Source organism: Triticum aestivum, chromosome 2A (assembly GCF_018294505.1).
Source record: "Triticum aestivum cultivar Chinese Spring chromosome 2A, IWGSC CS RefSeq v2.1, whole genome shotgun sequence".
In the NCBI taxonomy this organism is placed as follows: Eukaryota; Viridiplantae; Streptophyta; class Magnoliopsida; order Poales; family Poaceae; genus Triticum; species Triticum aestivum.
Genome location: NC_057797.1, coordinates 267,797,601 through 267,817,704, shown reverse-complemented (window position 1 = coordinate 267,817,704; position 20,104 = coordinate 267,797,601). Strand labels below are relative to the sequence as shown.

The window sequence follows — 20,104 nt, the reverse complement described above, 5'->3', positions numbered from 1 at the left end:
TCCCGTTGCAAAGGATACTCCGAAACCCTAAGGCTATCGGCAGAATACTGGAGTGGGCTTTGGAGTTATCCAGTTTTGGTTGAAGTTTGAGAGAACAACAACAATCCAGAGCATGGCATTGGCAGAGTTTATTGCAGAATGGACGCCAACCCCTGATGAGGAAGTACCAGAGATAGTTATCCCCGGCAAGGAATCACCCAAAGAATGGATTATGTATTTTGATGGTGCCTTTTCTCTTCAAGGTGCAGGAGCTGGCGTGCTTCTTGTCGCCCCCTCCGGGGAGCACTTGAAGTACGTTGTCGAGATGCATTTTGTTTGGGAAGAGGAAACCAACAATATAACAGAGTATGTAGAGCTCCTTGCCAGGCTCAAGATTGCCGCAGAATTGGGAATTAAGAAGTTGATCATTCGAGGAGATTCACAGCTTGTGGTGAGAGAAGTCAACAAGGATTACCAAAGTCCATTGATGCAGGCATATGTTGTGGAAGTGAGAAGATTGTAGGAACGCTTTGACGGATTGCAAACAGAGCATGTACCCCATGCGGAAAACGGCATAAATGGTCATCTGTCAAAGTGTGATGCGCAGAAGCTTCCTGTGGAACCAGGGACTTTTGTTATCCATCTTACTCAGCCCTCCATATCCCCAGCAAAAATGGCCCGGAAAAGGAGAAAGTTGGACTCCAGTAGGCCTCTCCCGGTAGAGTCGTCCGCTCCTAGCAGAGACCCCGCCGGAAACAACTCCTCACCACCTGCCGGACCGCACCCTCCAGCCGGGCCCATGGTCCCCGTGAACAAGGAATGTGCCCCCGTAGTAGAGGAGGTGCCGCAAGTCCTTGTTGCCGAGCACTAGGCTCCAACTTAGGCAAGGCACATAGTCCACTTCCTCCAAACCGGAGAGCTTCCGGGCGACCAAGATGGAGCTGAAAGAGTAGCCCGGAGGGCCAGTATGTATCAGTTTGTCGATGACACTCTATACACAAGGAGGGCCAACGGTGTGAAATTGAAGCGCATCTTCCGACAAGAAGGAAATGTACTATTGGCTGAGATACACAAAGGCATTTGCGGCTCCCACATTGGATCAAGCACGTTAGTTGGGAAAGCATTCCGGCAAGGATTCTATTGGCCCACAACCTTCAAGATGCAGTCGAGCTAGTCACCAAGTGTGAAGCCTGCCAGTTCAATTCTGTAGTGCCCAAGATGCGATTCTATCCCAGTCACGTGATGAACTCATGATTGGGGCACAATCGCATTTCGAGCGCATAGCAAGGTGGATATCATTACAACATACCATGTACTAAATAGATGAGAATACAAGATAAAGGCTTACTGTCAGTGTCAAAACATGTGGATCTCGGGTAGGGGGTCCCGAACTGTGCATCTAGACGGATGGTAATAGGAGACGGGGGACACGATGTTTTTACCCAGGTTTGGGCCCTCTCGATGGAGGTAAAACCCTACTCCTGCTTGATTGATCTTGATGATATGAGTATTACAAGAGTTGATCTACCACGAGATCGAAGAGGCTAAACCCTAGAAGCTAGCCTATGGTGTGATTGTGTGTTCTTGGTCCTATGGACTAAACCCTCCAGTTTATATAGACACCGGAGGGGGCCAGGGTTACACAGAGTCGGTTACAAGGAAGGAGATCTACATATCAGTATTGCCAAGCTTGCCTTCCACGCCAAGGAGAGTCCCATCCGGACACGGGACGAAGTCTTCAATCTTGTATCTTCATAGTCCAACAGTCCGGCCAAAGGATATAATCCGGCTGTCTGGATACCCCCTAATCCAGGACTCCCTCAATAGCCCCTGAACCAGGCTTCAATGACGACGAGTCCGGCGCGCAGATTCTCTTCGGCATTGCAAGGCGGGTTCCTCCTCTGAATACTTCATAGAAGATTTTGAACACGAGGATCGTGTCCGACTCTGCAAAACAAGTTTCACATACAACCGTAGAGAGAATAATATTTTCACAAATCTAATCTGCCGACACATTCCGTAGTGTGACATCACACCACAGCCAGGTCACCCTTCGAATCGTTTTTCACAACCAACCTCAGCGTGTTTCACGAGGCGGTTTCCTTGGCACGTCTTGTCGAAGCAGAGATCGTGTCCCCTTATTACGGGATTCCCATCAATACGGACGTGGGTAACCCAACCGCGCCATCAATTATAGCACTTGGGGGATAAGCGAGTTTTACCAGGCTGGTGGGGGTGCATAGTTTCGTCCGCCCTTATAAAGGGATAAGGGTTCACCTTTTTCTACCCACGCCTTCTTCCTCCTTGCTCATCCATTCTCACGCACTCGAGATCCAGCGCGCGCCCAAGTCCACACCCTTCTCCTCAACCCTCTCCAAACATGTCCGGAGCAGGAGGCAAGTGGATGGTCTCCTCCGTTACAGAGGGAGACATCAAAAAGCTGCACTGGGCCGGATACTTAGCCGCGGATATTGCGCACCGGCTGCCAGCCGCGGGGCAGATCGTCCCTACCTTGGAACCTTACGAAAGGGTAGTTTTCCTCACCCACTTCGTCCACAGACTGGGGTTTCCCCTCCATCGATTCGTCCGCGGCCTTATGTTCTATTATGGGCTGGACTTCCATGATCTAGCTCCGAATTTCATCCTCAACATATCGGCGTTCATCGTCATGTGCGAGGCTTTCCTCCGCGTCCGGCCCCACTTCAGCTTGTGGCTAAAGACCTTCAATGTCAAACTGAAGGTAGTAGGCGGCCAACAAGCGGAATGCGGTGGAGCCATGGTGGGCAAAATGCCCAACGTTACATGGCTCTAGGGCTCCTACGTGGAGACCATAAAGGGGTGGCAATGAGGGTGGTTCTACATCACCGAACCGCGCGACACCAGCTGGGTGGTGGCCCCCAAGTTTCGATCTGGAATCCCCATGTGGCTCACTTCCTGGAAGGAGAAGGGCCTGTCCTGGGGCTCATCGGTGGAGCTGGACGGACTCCTGAAGTGTATCCGGAACATGATATGCAAGAAACTCAAGCTTGTCAACATAGTCCAGGTCATGCTCTTCCGCCGGATCCTCCCGTGTCAACAACGGGCTTTCAACTTATGGGAGTTCGACCCGGCCAAGCACCAGACTCTATGCGAGCTCTTTAACACGACACATAAGGATGTCTGGAAGGTGCTGTTCAAGGGCGCCGAGGTCCCCCCTCCCCTTACCGAGGACCGTGGGCTAAGCGCTACGCGCCCTGCGAATTCGGTAAGTTCTGTACATCTCATAGGGTATTTATTTTCCATAGTTTAACCATGTGCGGGGTCTGAGCTCCCATGCCTTTGACAGGAATGGGTGGAGACATCGGAGCAGATTGACTGTCCGGCCGCTCTGCCCGAAGACCCTGCAGATGCTCTCCTGACGGAGATGCGGACTCCGGCTCCTTATGAGGTGTCGGAGAAGAAGATCAAGAAGAAGGCCACGGGAACCCGAAAGAGTTCCCGACGACAGGTGGTATCAGACTCATTGTCCGATAACTCCGAGACGCACTCCTCCCATGAAAACGAGGAGGAGGAAGATGATGGTTCTCCCCCTCCAGCCGGGGGTGATAGGAAAAGGAAGGCCACCCCAACCGGGGAGGCCAGAGGGTCCAAGAAGGGAAGGACTCTCCTTCCGGACTATTCCACCACCGCCGCCGACAGCGAAGACGAGTGATTACTCAGGGCCAAGCCCCTGGCAAAGTCGTAAGTATTCAGATACCAGAGTAACTCATAGCATACTTTTATTGCACTGCTTCTCCTAACGTCGAATATGATCATGCAGTTTGCCCCGAGCCCGCATTGATGTATCCTCGTCGGATGGTTCCTTGGACTCGTCGGATATGAATAGAGAGTCACTTCCAACCGCCTCCTCTCCTCGCCCTACGGACAATGTCGAGGTATTGTCCCAAGGGGCACCGAAATGAGGGGAGGTAGTCCTGGAGGCGCCTCAAGGCGACCTTCCGGACTCTAGGCGCAAAGGGAGCAAGACTCCCAAGCGCTCCAAGTTCGGCCCTCAGCCGAACACCGCGACGGAACCTCCAGTGGTTCCGAATTCCGGCAGGCGCCCCCCTGCCAAGAGGGGCAAGCTGCCCGTGCCGGTGACCTCTGTCTATCCAGAGGCACCGGACAACCTGTTGGGAGCGCTTCGCGGCGCTTCCATCGACGAAGAGCACCGCACTATTATGAGTGTGGTGATCAAGAAGGTTCAGTCCGCCAAGAGCGGACTGAGTGAAGCCTGTGCCAGCCTTCTAACAGGCTTTGAGGTAAGTATCTAATATATAGGAAAATATTACCGCAGAGACAGAAGCCCCTGATGCTCTGTTTGGTGTTCACAAAGAAAAGCCAAATAGAGGATCAAATAATATCTGCTGACCTCTGCCGCACTGACTGCGGAGGTCGCCGCACTGAAGCAGAACCTTGAGCGGTCCGAGAAAGAACTAGGCCTTGCTAAGAGGCAGCTCGAGGAGAACAAAGGTAAGTAATACCTTGTCTATATATATATAAATATGTGGTTGCAAAATGATAGGATCATCATGGATGTGCCAGGGGCCACGACCAAAGTGGCGACCCTGAAGCGACCGCTGTCCGAGGCCGAAAACAAAGCGGCTGAGGAGCGCACCGAGCGGGAGAAACAAGAGGCACAGGTGGGCGAGGTGCAGCAAGAGCTCCAGGCTCTCGTGAAGAAGCACGAGACTTTAGAGCTTGACTCGAAGACGCGAGAGTCCGAGCTTGCCATGGCCCTCAAGAGCGCAAAGCATGCCAAGGCTGAAGCCCAAAAGGCCCTCCAGGAAATTGATGCCATGAGGAAGATAGCGGCGGGTAAGGCATTCATTATGCAAATCAAGCATGTGAAAGTAAATTACTTGTTACTTACCCGAGTCCGGAGCTCTCCAGGAGCATTCGCAGATTTGCCCCGCAACGTGCCGGATGCCGCAAAGTACTACCAGGCCGAGGAGGGAAGCTCGGCGGAGAAGTTGTTCTGGTCTCAGTATACTGGGACCGAACACCTGATGCCTGTGAGCGACCGGCTGAAGCAACTGGTCGAGCTGCACAAGGCGGCCGAACAGGCCACTAGGGGCCTTATAGTCCGGATGTGGCCTGGCGACTCCCTTCCAAACAGCTACTTTAGACTGGTGAGGCGGCTTATGGATGCCTGCCCACGGCTGGAAGTCATAAAGCGGTCCGTCTGCATCGAAGGTGCACGCCGGGCTTTTGCTCGTGCGAAGGTGCACTGGGCCAAGATGGACGCCGAGAAGCTAGTGAAGGAGGGGCCGCCACAGGGCAAGGAGCATCGCCACCCTGAAATGTATTATGAGGGTGTCCTGAAGGGTGCCCGTCTTGTGGCGGATGAGTGTGCGAAGGATGTAATTTTTGAATGAAGTTGCTCGTGTGATCCTGTATTATGAAAACTTGTTCATGTGCACTATGCAACGCTTGTTTGAATTTAAAATATTACCTTCTATGCGGCTGGTTATCAAATCTGAGAGATGGCCAGTCGTTGGCTTCTGCCCCCATGCCACGAGTGCTGGGTTGTTCGGGATAAATCTGAGCACTCTTTTTCCCATTGTTGGGTCCTTTGAGGGAGGTGCTCAGCACAACGAACGAGGCAATCGGACTATAATGCTTTATCACTCTTACTTAGCCATAGAAGTCTACAATTTTAAATTTTGGCGAAGTCCCTAGTATTCGGAAGGCCGAATTCGGGGTGCTATACACGCCTAAGCCGGACAAAGCCGACTCCTCGCCCTAAGCGGTATAAGTCTTTAGGGACTCGAGACCACTCGAACATCGACCAGCTCTCGCCTTATCATGACAGTCAGTTTTAGCTTTCTCTACTGAGGTGCTTGCCCAGATGAACCGGGGCACAATCGCAGTAGTTCTCCCAGTGCTACCTTAGACGATATAGCGGAACGTAAGGTACCAAAACATGGGAGCCGGGAAAACCCAACTATTGACCCAAGACATGATTCGGAGTTGATGCATATAATGCTATAAGTTCGGGGTGCCACACTGTCGAAAGTGTTCAGACTTCTCACGCCGTATTATGGGGTACGCTTAAGCCCCTGGCGTATTGGCCGTACCAGAGTGTACGGGTGCTGAATGTCATGAATGAAAGAATAGAGAATGCGGTAATAGTCTAGTGCTATGCATTGTTTATTCAAAAAGGTGCGTCGAAGCAGAATGATACAAGTAGTGCGATAAGGAAAAAGTAGGACTATTTGACATGTCCCCGCCAAGGGCAAGCTGAGGAATGGTATTTAAACAGGTATTTTACTCGTTATCAGAGACCACCTGGGAGTTCCATGGTGCGACGTAGCTTTCTGCCTCCTTGGTTGTTGTATCGTGTGTCCGGCAATTGTACTGCCGGACGGGGTTTCCAGAGAGTAAAGTCCTGAAAGAGAGAAAAAATAACAAAGCAGGAAGCCCCTAGTGCGGTTGAGCCGCGTTTTGGGGCATGCCGTAGTCGTGCCCCCCACCTATGCCCATGGTATTTTCAATGCATAATTATGTACGCGTGGCATGGATTTTGCCGTTTGGCTGGGACTAGGGTGGGGGCCGCATTGCTATGCAAGCTCGGAACGTGCAAGGCGGTCTTGTTGCAGATTATTTCGGGCGCGCTTGACGGTGATCGGGTGTTTAATCATCGAACTGGTGGATTGCCTAAAGAGGCTGCTTGGTGCTTCTGCTGCAAGGGCTGGAGTGTGCTCCTCCGTGCGGAGAGAGCGCTCTGTGTTTCCATTGACTGTGATGACCCCCCGAGGTCCTGGCATCTTGAGCTTGAGGTATGCATAATGCGGTACCGCATTGAACCTCGGAAATGCGGTTCGCCCGAGCAGTGCACCATAGCCACTGCGGAACGGGACTAAATCGAAGATTATCTCCTCGCTTCAGAAGTTATCCAGGGATCCGAAGACCACTTCCAGTGTGATTGAGCCTGTGCAATGTGCCTCTACACCTGGTATGACGCCTTTGAAGGTCGTTTTTGTGGGTTTGATCTTTGAGGGGTCTATACCCATTTTGCGCACTGTGTCCTGATAAAGCAGGTTCAGGCTGCTGCCGCCGTCCATAAGGACTCGAGTGAGGTGAAATCCGTCGATGATTGGGTCTAGGACCAGTGCGGCGAATCCGCCATGACGGATACTAGTGGGGTGGTCCCTACGATCGAAGGTGATCGGAAAGGAGGACCATGTGTTGAACTTTGGGGCGACTAGCTCCAACGCATATACGTCCCTTAGCGCACGCTTCCGCTCCCTCTTGGGGTTGCGTATATCATGTTCACCGTCCGCACTTGTGGGGGGAACCTCTTTTGTCCTCCGGTGTTCAGCGGCCGGGGCTCCTCCTCGTCATCGCTATGTAACCCCTTAGCTTTGTTTTCGGCATATAACTTGCCGGCCTACTTGAACACCCAACATTCCTTGTTGGTGTGGTTGGCTGGCTTGTCAGGGGTGCTGTGTATTTGACACGAGCGATCGAGTATACGGTCCAAACTGGACGGGCCCGGAGTGCTTCTGTTGAATTGCTCTTTCTGTTGACCGGGTTTAGAGCCACTGAATCCGGCATTGACTGCTGTATCCTCGGTATTGTCGCTGTTGATGCGGCGCTTGTGTTTGCTGCGACGTGGCCTGCCATTGCTATCCTTGGTATCCGAAGTACCATGGTTCTTTGATATGTTATTGCTTCGAGCCAGCTAGCTGTCCTCTCCCGTGCAAAAGCGGGTCATGAGTGTCGTGAGGGCTACCATAGATTTCGGCTTTTCCTGGCCAAGGTGCCGGGCGAGCCACTCATCATGGATGTTCTGCTTAAAAGCTGCTAGGGCCTCTGCATCCGGACAGTCGACGATTTGATTTTTCTTTGTCAGGAACTGTGTCCAGAATTGCCTGGCCGATTCCTCTGGCTGCTGAATTATGTGGCTCAAGTCATCGGCATCTGGTGGTCGCACATAAGTGCCCTGGAAGTTGTCGAGGAATACGACTTCCAGTTCTTTCCAACACCCAATGGATTATACTGGCAGGCTGTTGAGCCAATGCCAAGCTGGTCCTTTGAGTTTGAGTGGGAGGTATTTGATGGCGTGTAGATCGTCACCGCGGGCCATGTGGATGTGCAGGAGGAAGTCCTCGATCCATACCGCAGGATCTGTTGTACCGTCGTATGATTCGATATTTATGGGTTTGAAACCCTCTGGGATTTGGTGATCCATTACTTCGTCTGTGAAGCATAGGGGGTGTGCGGCGCCTCTGTACTGGGCTATATTGCGACACAACTCAAATGAGTCTTGTCCGCTGTGTTCGGCCCGGCCGGATTTACTTTTACTATATCCGGTGTGACGGTTATCGTCTCGCATAGTGGCGCGCCCTCGTGATCCATAGATCGATCTTGCGTGTTTTGCTTTGTCCTCCAATATGTCTCGCAGGCCTAGCGTGTTTCCCCATGCCTTGACATTTTTATTTGAGTGGTGTCGGGGTGTGGGCTGTGATTTGTTCTGAAATGCCTCTCTGTCGCGGCCACGAGGTGGCCGATCAGCCGCGTCATACGCTGGAGATGTAGGTTTTAATGCTTCCTCCTCCAGTCGGGGTAGCAACCTATGCTTTGGGTAACTCTTGGAGGGGCGTTCGAGTTCATATTCCTCGGCCGCAAGGACTTCAGTCCATCTGTCAGCTAGCAAATCTTGATCAGCTCGAAGCTGCGGTTGCTTTTTCTTAAGGCTATTTGCCCTGGCTAGAAGCCGGCGCTTGAAGCGCTCTTGCTCGACGGGATCCTCAGGCACGACAAATTCGTCATCATCGAGGATTTCCTCGTATTTGGAGGGAGGCATGTAATTATCATCCTCCGCCTCTCCATCTAACGCTCTCTCGGGAGGGCTGGCTTCTCCATCCTCCTGCTCTAAATCTTGCTGGAGGGGATTGTCGTCATCTTCGGCACTGTTCGGAGTGCTATTATCTCCTGTGCCGGTATCACCGCTTTTGCCTTGGCGAGACTTAGAGCGGCGCCACTGACGTTGATGCTTGGGTTGCTTCTTGGAGGGGTCATCCTCCACTGTCCCGTCGCCATTGCCTTCTTTGGGTGTGTCCACCATATATATATCATATGATGAGGTGGCTGTCCAATGCCCTGTCTCCTGCATCGTCGTCCATACCGTCGATGTCTTCGTAGTCGAAGTCGAGCATGTCGTTCAAATTGTCGACAATGGCTACTAAGTGGGTGGTCGGTGGGCGGCGAATTTCTTCGTCATCTGCATCCCAATCCTGCCGGTCATAGATCAGCCAGGACTCTCCTGACAAGGAGAGAGACCTTAATGAGTTCAGTATGTCACCGAAGGGTGAGTGCTGAAAGATATCCGCGGAGTTGAACTCCATGATCGGCACCCAGTCGGATTTGATAGGCACGGGCGCAGGCGGTTCGGAGTCCGTGGCCAGGGAAGAATCCGGCAGTTTGGCATCACGGCTCTCGTGAAGGGTAAGGTCGATACTCGGCTTGATCACCGCTGAGAATGCGGCCTCCATGGCGGGGTCTATCCACCCGTCCATGGATGGCGCAATTGGCTCCGAAGTGAGGGTCGGAGCGGTTGCCGGTGCGGTCCCCTGAACACTGTCCAATGGTAGAGCTAAATCATGCTTATCGTGACAGTGCGGCGCACTCGGCAGGGGCTCGAATCCGTTGAAGATCAAGTCTCCGCGGATGTCGGCCGTGTAGTTTAAGCTTCCCAACCTGACCTGGTGGCCAGGGGCGTAACTCTCAATCTGCTCCAGATGGCCAAGCGAGTTGGCCCGCAGTGCGAAGCCACCGAATACGAAGATCTGTCCGGGGAGAAAAGTCTCACCCTTGACTGCATTACTATCGATGATCGAAGGAGCCATCAAGCATAACAATGACGACACTACGGAACTCTCAATGAAAGCACCAATGTCGGTGTCAAAATCGGCGGATCTCGGGTAGGGGGTCCGGACTGTGCGTCTAGGCGGATGGTAACAGGAGACGGGGGACACAATGTTTTTACCCAGGTTCGGGCCCTCTCGATGGAGGTAAAACCCTACTCCTCCTTGATAGATCTTGATGATATGAGTATTACAAGAGTTGATCTACCATGAGATCAAAGAGGCTAAACCCTAGAAGCTAGCCTATGGTATGATTGTGTGTTCTTGGTCCTACGGACTAAACCCTCTGGTTTATATAGACACCGGAGGGGGCTAGGGTTACACAGAGTCGGTTACAAGGAAGGAGATCTAAATATCCATATTGCCAAGCTTGCCTTCCACGCCAAGGAGAGTCCCATCCGGACACGGGACGAAGTCTTCAATCTTGTATCTTCATAGTCCAATAGTCCAGCCAAAGGATATAATCTGGCTGTCTGGATACTCCCTAATCCAGGACCCCCTCACTTACACTCGCCACAAGCTACAACCTGAATACAATAGTTCATGAATACATAGCAATCACCATACAGAAGAGCAGGATCCAACTACGGATGAAATCAAACAAAAAAGAAGAACGACATCCACCCTGCTAATCCCAGCCTCCCCGATCCGGAACCTATCCCTTGATTGAAGAAGACGCAGAAGAACTCCAAAACTAGCAAGCATCCCTCTCACATAATGATCATCGCATTACCTATACCTGCAACTGTTGTTGTAGTAATCTGTGAGCCACGAGGACTCAGCAATCCCATTACCATGGGTATCAAGGCTAGCAAAGCTTAATGGGTATGGAATGGATAAGTGGTGACATTGCAGCAAGCGACTAATCACTGTATGGTGGCTAAATTACGAGTACAAGAATAAGAGGAGAATCTACGCAACGGTCACAAACTATTAATGATCAAGAAGTGATCCTGAACTACTTACATTCAAACATAACCCCACCGTGTTATCTTCTCGAACTCGCTCAAAAAGGGACGGTCATGGATACGCACGCGGTTGGTGTATTTTAATTGAGTTTAGTTCAAGTCCACTACAACCGTATATTAACAAATTCCCATCTGCCACATAACCGTGGGCACGGCTCTTGAAAGTTTAAACTTTGCAGGGTGTCCCAACTTAGCCCATGACAAGCTCACGATCCGCGGAGACAATCCTCCATCGCGGGACCCTCCGATCAGACTCGGAATCCCGGTGCACAAGACATTTTGAAAATGGTAAAACAAGCCCAGCAAGACCTCCCAACATGCCGACACCCTGATAGTAGCAGCGAGTATCTCGTCTCAGGCCACGACAGATGTGCGATGCGTACATGTGCTAAAATAACCCAGGTTTCCCTGGGGCGGCCCCGCGCAGTTCTCTAGTTTGGACCAACACTCATGAGGAGCACTGGCCCGGGGGTTGATTAAGAATCCTCGGATGCTAGCCGGACCCTATGCAAGATTTAGTTGTTATTAAGAAAATGATAAAACCAATGTTGGGCCTTGCTAGATGAGTTTTATTCAAAGAGAACTATCAAGAGGTGCCCATAAACCCTCATCGTGTTAGGGATACAAAATCAAGGAACATAACACCGATATGATGGAAACTAGGGCGACAAGAGTGGAACAAAACACCAGGAAAAAGGCCGAGCCTTCCACCCTTCACCAAGTATATAGATGCATTAATTAAATAAGAGATATTGTGATATCCCATGATATCCATGTCTCAACATGGAACAACCTGCAACTACTTCTGCGACTAGCAACACTATAAGATGGGCTGAGCAAAGCTGTAACATAGCCAAACAACGGTTTGCTAGGATGGTGGAAAAGGTTAGGGGCTATCATGGCAATTTGGGAGGCTTAATAAACAAGGGGTAGGTAGCGCGACATAGCAAAGATAGTAGTGAGATCCAAGGTGGTGGTCATCTCGCCTGAAATCCCGCTAGGAAGAAGACTGAATCCATGAAGTAGTCGAACAACATAGCCGAACGGGTCCTCACAATTGCAACGAAACCGAGAACTATCAAGAAGAAGCAACACCGGAAAGAAGCAAACAACATGGTAAACAACCATCACATAAACATGGCATGATGCACAATCAAGTATGATGCATGTCCAGTTTAATGAGTCATGGCATGACAACGTGTAACGAACAATACTACAAATTAAGTGGATCTCCATATGCAACGGGTTGCGTATTGATGAAACACCACATGCAATTATTTAGTTCACTCTCATTTATGCTACTCAACAATATTAAATGTTGTTAAACATGGCAAGAGGTGAAAAATAATGAAACTAACTATTTAGGCAAGTTTAAATGAGGCCGGAAATAACAAACAACAATTCCAGTAAATCCCCACATGGCATTTAGCAATTTAATGCAAACAACAATTTTAAACATTTTAAATGTTGTTATCATGATGCAGATGGCATATGCAAGTTTATGCAATATTATGAAAATGTTGACATGAGCATGTTATGAAGCCTTTGGTCACCATGGTAGAACGAAAGGGGTGCCACGGCAACGACAACGAAAATGGTGCCACGACAACATTTCGATGATCCAACAACTGATTGAGAGACCGGTGCAAAAGAACAAGTGTGCGGAAGTGCGAAACAAGCAAAAGATGGTGGGGTGATCCCGGTTACCGCGTTCCCACGGTTCGACGACAAGGCAAACGAGGAGGAATGTGCAATGAGAACTTGAATACGGTGCAAACCCAAGCATCTCATACAACTCATGCATTCAATCCATGGGCGTCATCTCAGGGTTATACCTTTGAAGCGTGCATTCGGGACGTTTCGAGTTCGATGGATGTAGTTGTTCATGGATCATCATGGAAAGTAGTCGTACACGATGATGGTAGTGGAAGTAGTGGTTCACGTTTCGTAGTCGTAGACAATCCCTAGATGTTCCGGGTCATAGTGAGGAACTTGACGTCCACGGGGTCATTGAGGGTCGACGGTAGTGATACACACTTCATCGGGGTACTTGTCGGATCCGAGAGGTACTTGGCGAAATGCACGTCGACTATAGTTGTACTCATATTGTCATGGTACTTGGAGATATCCGGGATGGTCTTGGCGTATCCGTGCCTAGAGATACTTGGCAGTTTCGTGTAGACGAACTTGAGGTACTCTGGGGTAGAGGTCTTAACGTTGCAACGGTGGTCTTGGATGTTCGTGACCGGAGCATGGAGGTGAAGGTGGATTGCCAAATTGACCATGACGTGTAGAAAGAGCAACGGCAAGAGGTCGAGATCAGGAAGGGGAGGCGCAAGCGATGCAGAGCTATTGGAGGAGCTTCACCATGAGCAGAGACGGATGGTCATGGCGTGGAGATGGAGCCAGGGTAGGGGTCCGACAAGGTAGGTTTGCAGAGGTGGGTGCAGCCTCGTTGTAGCATGAGGACAACGGCGAGCTTTCCGGCGTCGGGGACAAGGGCAGCTCCTCGGGGCTTCCTGTTAGACAGAGATGAGAGAGGGAGCAATTTGAGTCAGGAGAGAGAGAGAGTCAAAGAGAAAGGGAACCAAGGGTGAATGGAGAGGAGTGGTAGGGGCAGCCTGGTCCACTGGGCTGCTCCGACGAGGTGGAACTCCGGTGAAGCACCCAGAGGCGGTGGTGGTCGGCAAGGCCCTCGGGCACGATGTCTTTGGCAACCGGGGATCGAGGCGCAGAGGGCATCGGGTGGCAAGCGTGAGCAGGCGTAGAAGGGGAGGCGTCGAGCATGAGGAATAGGAATATAGAGATGGCGCGGGGCAGCGGCCTGCATGGTCGTGGGTGTGGGCTCCATGGCCGGAGGCCAAGGTAGCGGTCGAGGGGATCGTGCGTGGGGTGCTGCCCCTCTGCATGCGTGTGTTGTGTGTGTGGCAGCATGAGCAAGGGAACGAGGGAGAGGGGGTCGAGCGAGGGGGTGGATAAGAGGATATAGGGCAAGCCTCTTGGGCCGGCTAGCTCAGGCCGCAGGTGTGCCTTAAGCGGGCTTCGGCTATACAATGGTCCCCTCTCTCTTTATATGTTCCTTACAGAAAATAGAGAGAGACCAAATATAATCAAGAGAAGAGGCCATGGAGAAGAATACAACGACGGGATATTTTTGTAAGGCTTTATGGAATATTTCCAACCCATCAAAAGTGGTTCCAGCAAAATAGCCGAAGTTAAATACAAAATTATTTAACTTGCACCAAAGGAGTTTGAGTGGAGTCCAGGATTTAAGAGTGTCCAAAAATGTTGAGAATTTAGACAAAGACTCGATAAATGGGAAAATCATTATAGGTAAGGTTAGAGAGTTAAAACTTGAAGAAGGAAAGGCCAAGGGATTTAAAATGCATGTGTGCTGTGGTATGCTACCTCTTGAGCACTGTGTTGGTTTTCCCTTGAAGAGGAAAGGGTGATGCAGCAAAGTAGCATAAGTATTTCCCTTAGTTTTTGAGAACCAAGGTATCAATCCAGTAGGACACTACACGGAAGTGCCCCTCGTACCTACACAAACAAATAAGAATCTCGCAACCAACACGATAAAGGGGCTGTCAATCCCTTCACGGTCAATTACGAGAGTGAGATCTGATAGAGATAATAATAATAAGATAAATATTCTTGGTATTTTTATGGTATAGATAGAAATTAAAGATTGCAAAATAAAATAGATGGAAACTTATATGATGAAAGATAGACCAGAGGGCCGTAGGTTTCACTAGTGGCTTCTCTCAAGATAGCATAAGTATTACGGTAGGTGAACAAATTACTGTCGATCAATTCATAGAAAAATGCATAATTATGAGAATATATAGGCATGATCATGTATATAGGCATCACGTCCGCGACTAGTAGACCGAAATGATTCTGCATCTACTACTATTACTCCACACATCGACCGCTATCCAGCATGCATCTAGAGTATTAAGTTCATAAGAACAGAGTAATGCATTAGGCAAGATGACATGATCTAGAGGGATAAACTCAAGCAATATGATATAAACCCCATCTTTTTATCCTCGATGGCAACAATACAATACGTGCCTTGCTGCCCCTGCTGTCACTGGCAAAGGACACCGCAAGATTGAACCCAAAGCTAAGCACTTCTCCCATTGCAAGAAAGATCAATCTAGTAGGCCAAACCAAACTGATAATTCGAAGAGACTTGCAAAGATAACCAATCATACACAATAGATTTCTGAGAAGAATCAAATATTGTTCATAGATAAACTTGATCATAAACTCACAATTCATCGGATCTTGACAAATACACTACGAAAAGAGTTACAGCAAATAGATCTCCAAGAAGATCGAGGAGAACATTGTATTGATATCCAAAGAGACAGAAGAAGCCATCTAGCTAATAACGATGGACCCAAAGGTCTGAGGTAAACTACTCACACATCATCGGAGGGGCCATGGAGTTGATGTAGAGGCCCTCCGTGATTGATTCCCCCACCGGCGGAGCTCCCACTACTAGGAAAAACCTTATACATAGAAACTTATCAGTAGCGTGGTCTAAAAGTGGGCGCTACTGCTAATTAGTAGTAGCATGGGGTATGAAAACCGCGCTACTACTAATTTGATAGTAGTAGCGAGGGGTATAAACCCACGCTGCTACTAAGTTGTCTTCACCGTGCCCCCGAGACAAGCCATAGTAGTAGAGAGGGGTATAAAACCTGCGCTACTATTAAATAAATAGCTATAGCGCAGGTAAGACCCCACGCTATTACTAAGCATGTCCACCCCCGGCACAAACCGTTCCACTCCACCATCAACCCACCCCGTTTATCTAAAAAAATCCACCGAGGCCCCGATCCAGATCCCCTCCACCGTGGCCTCCTTCCAACTCCTCTCCTCTCCAAAAGCCATGGCCGGATCCGGTGACGATGAGGACGAGGAGGCCATGAAGGGCCTCTACGCCGGTGTGGCCCCCGCCCCTGCGGAGGATGAGGAGGAGGTCGACGAGGGGTACGCCGTCGCGGCGATGAAGGTGGGGGAGGAGAGGGGGATCGGGAAGGAGGGGCTGCGGAAGAGGCTGGTGCGGGAGGGGGAGGGGTCGCAGCTCCCCGGCGCCGGCGACAAGGTCGAAGGTAACGCGCCCTCCTCGCTCGCTGCTTCTCTGGCGTGGACGGGTTCGATTTGGTTGACTTGTTTTTTTACCTCTGCCGCAGTGCACTACACGGGGACGCTGGCGGACGGCACCAAGTTCGACTCCAGAGAAGCCCCGTTCCGGTTCACCCTCGGCCGAGGTACCGCCGCGCTCTTCTGAACTGAATCTTTTCAGCTGGCCATAGCAAGTTATGACAGATTTCTCGCAGTTAGTACTGGAACTTTGTAGATTAGGAGTACACGTTTACAACTAGCAACCAGGCATATTGGCAGGAAATCTCGCATCTACAACGCTGACTGGGGCAGGGCTCATTAGGATCCAGTTTAGTGTGATTCTGCTCGAATGGGTATTGATCTGAATTTTGTTTCAAGGGTCAATCCCCCCTTCACGCGCTCGATAGTGACTACTGAACCACCAGAACTATTGGATTTGAAATCAAATGTGCTCCTTTGCATTTCATCCCTATTTAGAAGTACTGAATTGTGATTCTGCATCACATAAACTGAAATTGTTAAAAGTAATTAGTTCTTCGTACGCACATATTATACTGGTAAAAGAATTCTCACCCATGTTCTATAGACTCTCCAGGCGCCGTGAATGGAAAACCTGCAAGTGCATAATTATGCGGCATGAGTTTTTTTCAGATTAACAAAAAATATTCTAGAAGAACCAGGGATAAATACTGTCTTCCCTGCTCTCTGTAACCACAACATTTTGCATCCACTATTCCAAGTAATAGAACTTTTTATCCACTATTCCAAGTAATAAAACATTCTATCATTTATTCATAATAATCCACTCGCTCCCTTTGCTGCCCTCTTGTCCACTTCCCACTCTGCCTGCACCTTCATCTTCAGGTTCAGGGCCAGTAGAAGCTGCTCAGCACAGCTAGCTCATAGCATCTAGGCACTATTATATATCGCCGCCAAAAGGAGCCAGAATCAGGCCGCTCTTCCCATTTTCTTTGCTGGGCCTGGTTCTTCTTTGTGTTGTGGCCAATGTTCTCACGCGCTCCATCGTGCCTACTAAACCACCAGACCTGTGGAATTTGAAATCAAATGTGCTCGTTTGCATTTCAATGTATCAAGCCATTATAGCTTCTGTAGTTGCGTTTGTAATGACAATCAATCGGTGCCTTTTTCTTTTATATCTGCATTGCTATTTGTAGCTAACTGTTAATCTTGTGCTTTGGTCACTCAAGTGAGGATATTAATTTGTTGCTCATGCATGACTCATTCAAGTGACACAACTAAACTCAACCCTTGGCTTGTTACGTGAGCTCAAACTAGTGACTAGTGAGTGTTTCATGTACTGAACTTGGATTTCCAGTGTTTCTGTAACATCCATGTAAGGTGCATAGCAGCCCTGTTTTATGCTAGATTCTTTGTTTAACCAAATTAGTTAGGGATGATAGCCCATTCATGAGCAATATTGCGAGATGTTGGTTGCCTTTTAGAGACAATCTGGATCATGTGGTGACTCTGGCCGTAAACTGAACTCGGTTCGGTTAAAAACTGCACTGTCAAATCTGGACAGCAAGCTTATATCTGAAAATTGAGTTAGCTAGGCTCAGAATTTTGAGTTGGCCCCTTTACATAAGTTTTAGATAAAGTTCCAAGGTTTCTTTAGAGTATTTATTTGTGTCATTTGGATGTACGGTTTGAGAGCAGCCATCAGTTTAGTTTGCTGTCCCAAAATATATGTTCCTGGGTACAGTATTTTGATATGGGAGATTAGGCCCTGTTAGAGGTGGTATTAAAATAAAGTTACAACATGAAAATTTTAGAGGCTGTTCTGTAGATACTTAAACACATATCACTTGTCAGGTTTCGTTCGGTATATTAAATCCTATGAAATTATCGAAGTGGGTTGTACTATGTTGGATAGAATTTTATGTTTGGACTTGGGTGAATGTAACGAGACTTATACTCACAGATTTTGTCATAGTTGATGGTGTGAGGACTTATAATGTGATAAAGTATATACGTTGTTGCAACACCAAAATCAGTGAAATATATTTCCTTTTTTTGCTGCCGATGACATCTCCTGGAATCTTGACTCCATAAAGTAAGGATTTAGATAACATCATATGTTCAGAGTTCAGTTCTTTTCTTATCTGAAACTAACATATTTTACAATGGGCATGATGGATGTTGCAGGTTCATTAATGACAGCCAAGGGTTCATGCTCGGAAACGACTACATCTTGCTCCATGTTGTCGGCTCAGCTAAAGTCCTTAATCATGAGGAGATGGGACACGTCGATTGTTAAAGTACACTTGACAGGTGCATTTTGTGAAATTCTAGCCAAAAGATTGATAGCATGCTTGCCTGCTTGTTCTTTTGAGTTCAAATAAATGTTCCTTTTCTTGTTGAATCCAAAGTAGCTAGCGAAGATCAAGTGGAAAGGTTGTTGATTGTCCCAAAGTTCTTGGACCATTTATTTTGAAAAGCGAGTGAAGCATTAAGCATATATTTTCGGTATGACCCCTTTAAATTGCTAGATGAAATAATATTAACTTAATGGGTCTTGTGAATTGGAATATACCATTTAGTTGAACTGATGCAATTTGCATACTAACAAGTTTTCACTTTCTCGACATGGGCGCAGGGGTGGTCGACGCTGACTAGCGCGGCCGGTGGGCGTTGTGCTCTTCAACCACTCAGAGGCGGACTTCTCCGTGAAGCCGGTGGCCATGTCGCATAGATGATTGTCCAGGTGATTTTGACGCCGGAGGTCGTCGAGGTGGAGGACCTCGACGCCACCGTCCGGGGGGGGGGGGGGGGGGGGGGGGAGGATCCGGGTCCACCGGCGTCTAAGCTCTGAGCCTTGCTAGATACATCTAGGGAAGTGGTCTGTTTAGGTTGACGGAACACCAGGGAAGGTACCCACCTTTCGATGATCATTGTGTGTGTCTGATGTTAAATGCAATCTTAAGAATGTTATGTGACACTGGTTTGGTTTGCGCTGGATGTATTGCCATCCATGAATACTACATCTAACTTTTATTTTTTAATTCCTAAATTATTAGTAGTAGCGTGGGAAAGAAATGAGAGCTACTAGTAGTTTGGTTAGTAGTAGCGTGGGAAATAAGAAATGAGCTCTACTAGTAGTTAGGTTAGTAGTAGCGTGGGATATAAGTGAGCGCTACTAGTAGTTAGGTTAGTAGTAGCGCGGGTGCACCCGCGCTGCTACTAACGTTTAGCTGTAACGCGATACTAGTAGCGCGAGTACCCGCGCTACTAGTAGCCATTTTACCCGCGCTGCTAGTAGCCTTTTTCCTAGTAGTGTCCGGAAAAGGCCCCAAGATGGGATTTCTTGGGTACAGAACGTTGCAGCGGTGGAAATAGGGTTTCGTGGTGCTCCTGGATGTTTTCGGGGTATATGAATATATATTGGAGGAAGAAGTAGGTCGGTGGAGCCACGAGGGGCCCATGAGGGGGAGGGCGCGACCAGGGGGTAGGCGCGCCCCCAGCCTCGTGGCCTCCTTGTTGGTTGCTTGACGTCCACTCCAAGTCCCCTCGATAACGTTTGTTCCAAAAATAACTCTCCCGAAGGTTTTTATTCCGTTTGGATTGCGTTTGATATTCCTTTTCTGTGAAACACTGAAATAGGCAAAAAAACAGCAATTTGCACTGGGCCTTGGGTTAGTAGGTTAGTCCCAAAAATAATATAAAAGTGTATAAATAAGCCCATTAACATCCAAAACAGATAATATAATAGCATTGAACAATCAAAAATTATAGATACGTTGGAGACGTATCAAGCATCCCGAAGCATAATTCCTGCTCGTCCTCGAGTAGGTAAATGATAAAAACAAAATTTTTGATGCGGAATGCTACCTAGCATAATTCTCAATGTAATTTTCTGTATTTTGGCATGAATGTTTAGATCCGAAAAATTCAAGACAAAAGTTTAATATTGACATAAAAACAATAATACTTCAAGCAAACTAACAAAGCAGTTATGTCTTCTCAAAATAACATGGCCAAAGAAAGTTATCCCTACAAAGTCATATAGTCTGGGAATGCTCTGTCTTCACCATACAAAATATTTAAATCATGCACAACCCTGATGACAAGCCAAGAAATTGTTTCTTACTTTTGATTTTCTCAAACTTT

General features: G+C 48.7%; 1 protein-coding gene across 3 annotated transcripts; it reads left to right on the top strand.

Annotated features, from left to right (window-relative positions):
• The first annotated feature begins 15,595 nt into the window (after nt 1–15,595).
• Nucleotides 15,596–18,999, top strand: LOC123188512 (uncharacterized). 3 transcript variants are annotated; one of them, XM_044600664.1, is made up of 5 exons: nt 15,596–15,963; nt 16,045–16,122; nt 18,143–18,268; nt 18,370–18,463; nt 18,594–18,999. In XM_044600664.1, exons 1-4 carry the CDS (start codon nt 15,609–15,611, stop codon nt 18,429–18,431), a joined length of 621 nt encoding a protein of 206 aa, XP_044456599.1. In that variant the 5' UTR covers nt 15,596–15,608; the 3' UTR covers nt 18,432–18,463; nt 18,594–18,999. The 3 variants fall into 3 exon arrangements, with proteins under 3 accessions (XP_044456599.1, XP_044456598.1, XP_044456600.1); XM_044600663.1 differs by having other exon boundaries at nt 18,367–18,463; XM_044600665.1 differs by lacking the exon at nt 18,370–18,463 and having other exon boundaries at nt 15,599–15,963.
• Nucleotides 19,000–20,104: the final 1,105 nt, after the last annotated feature.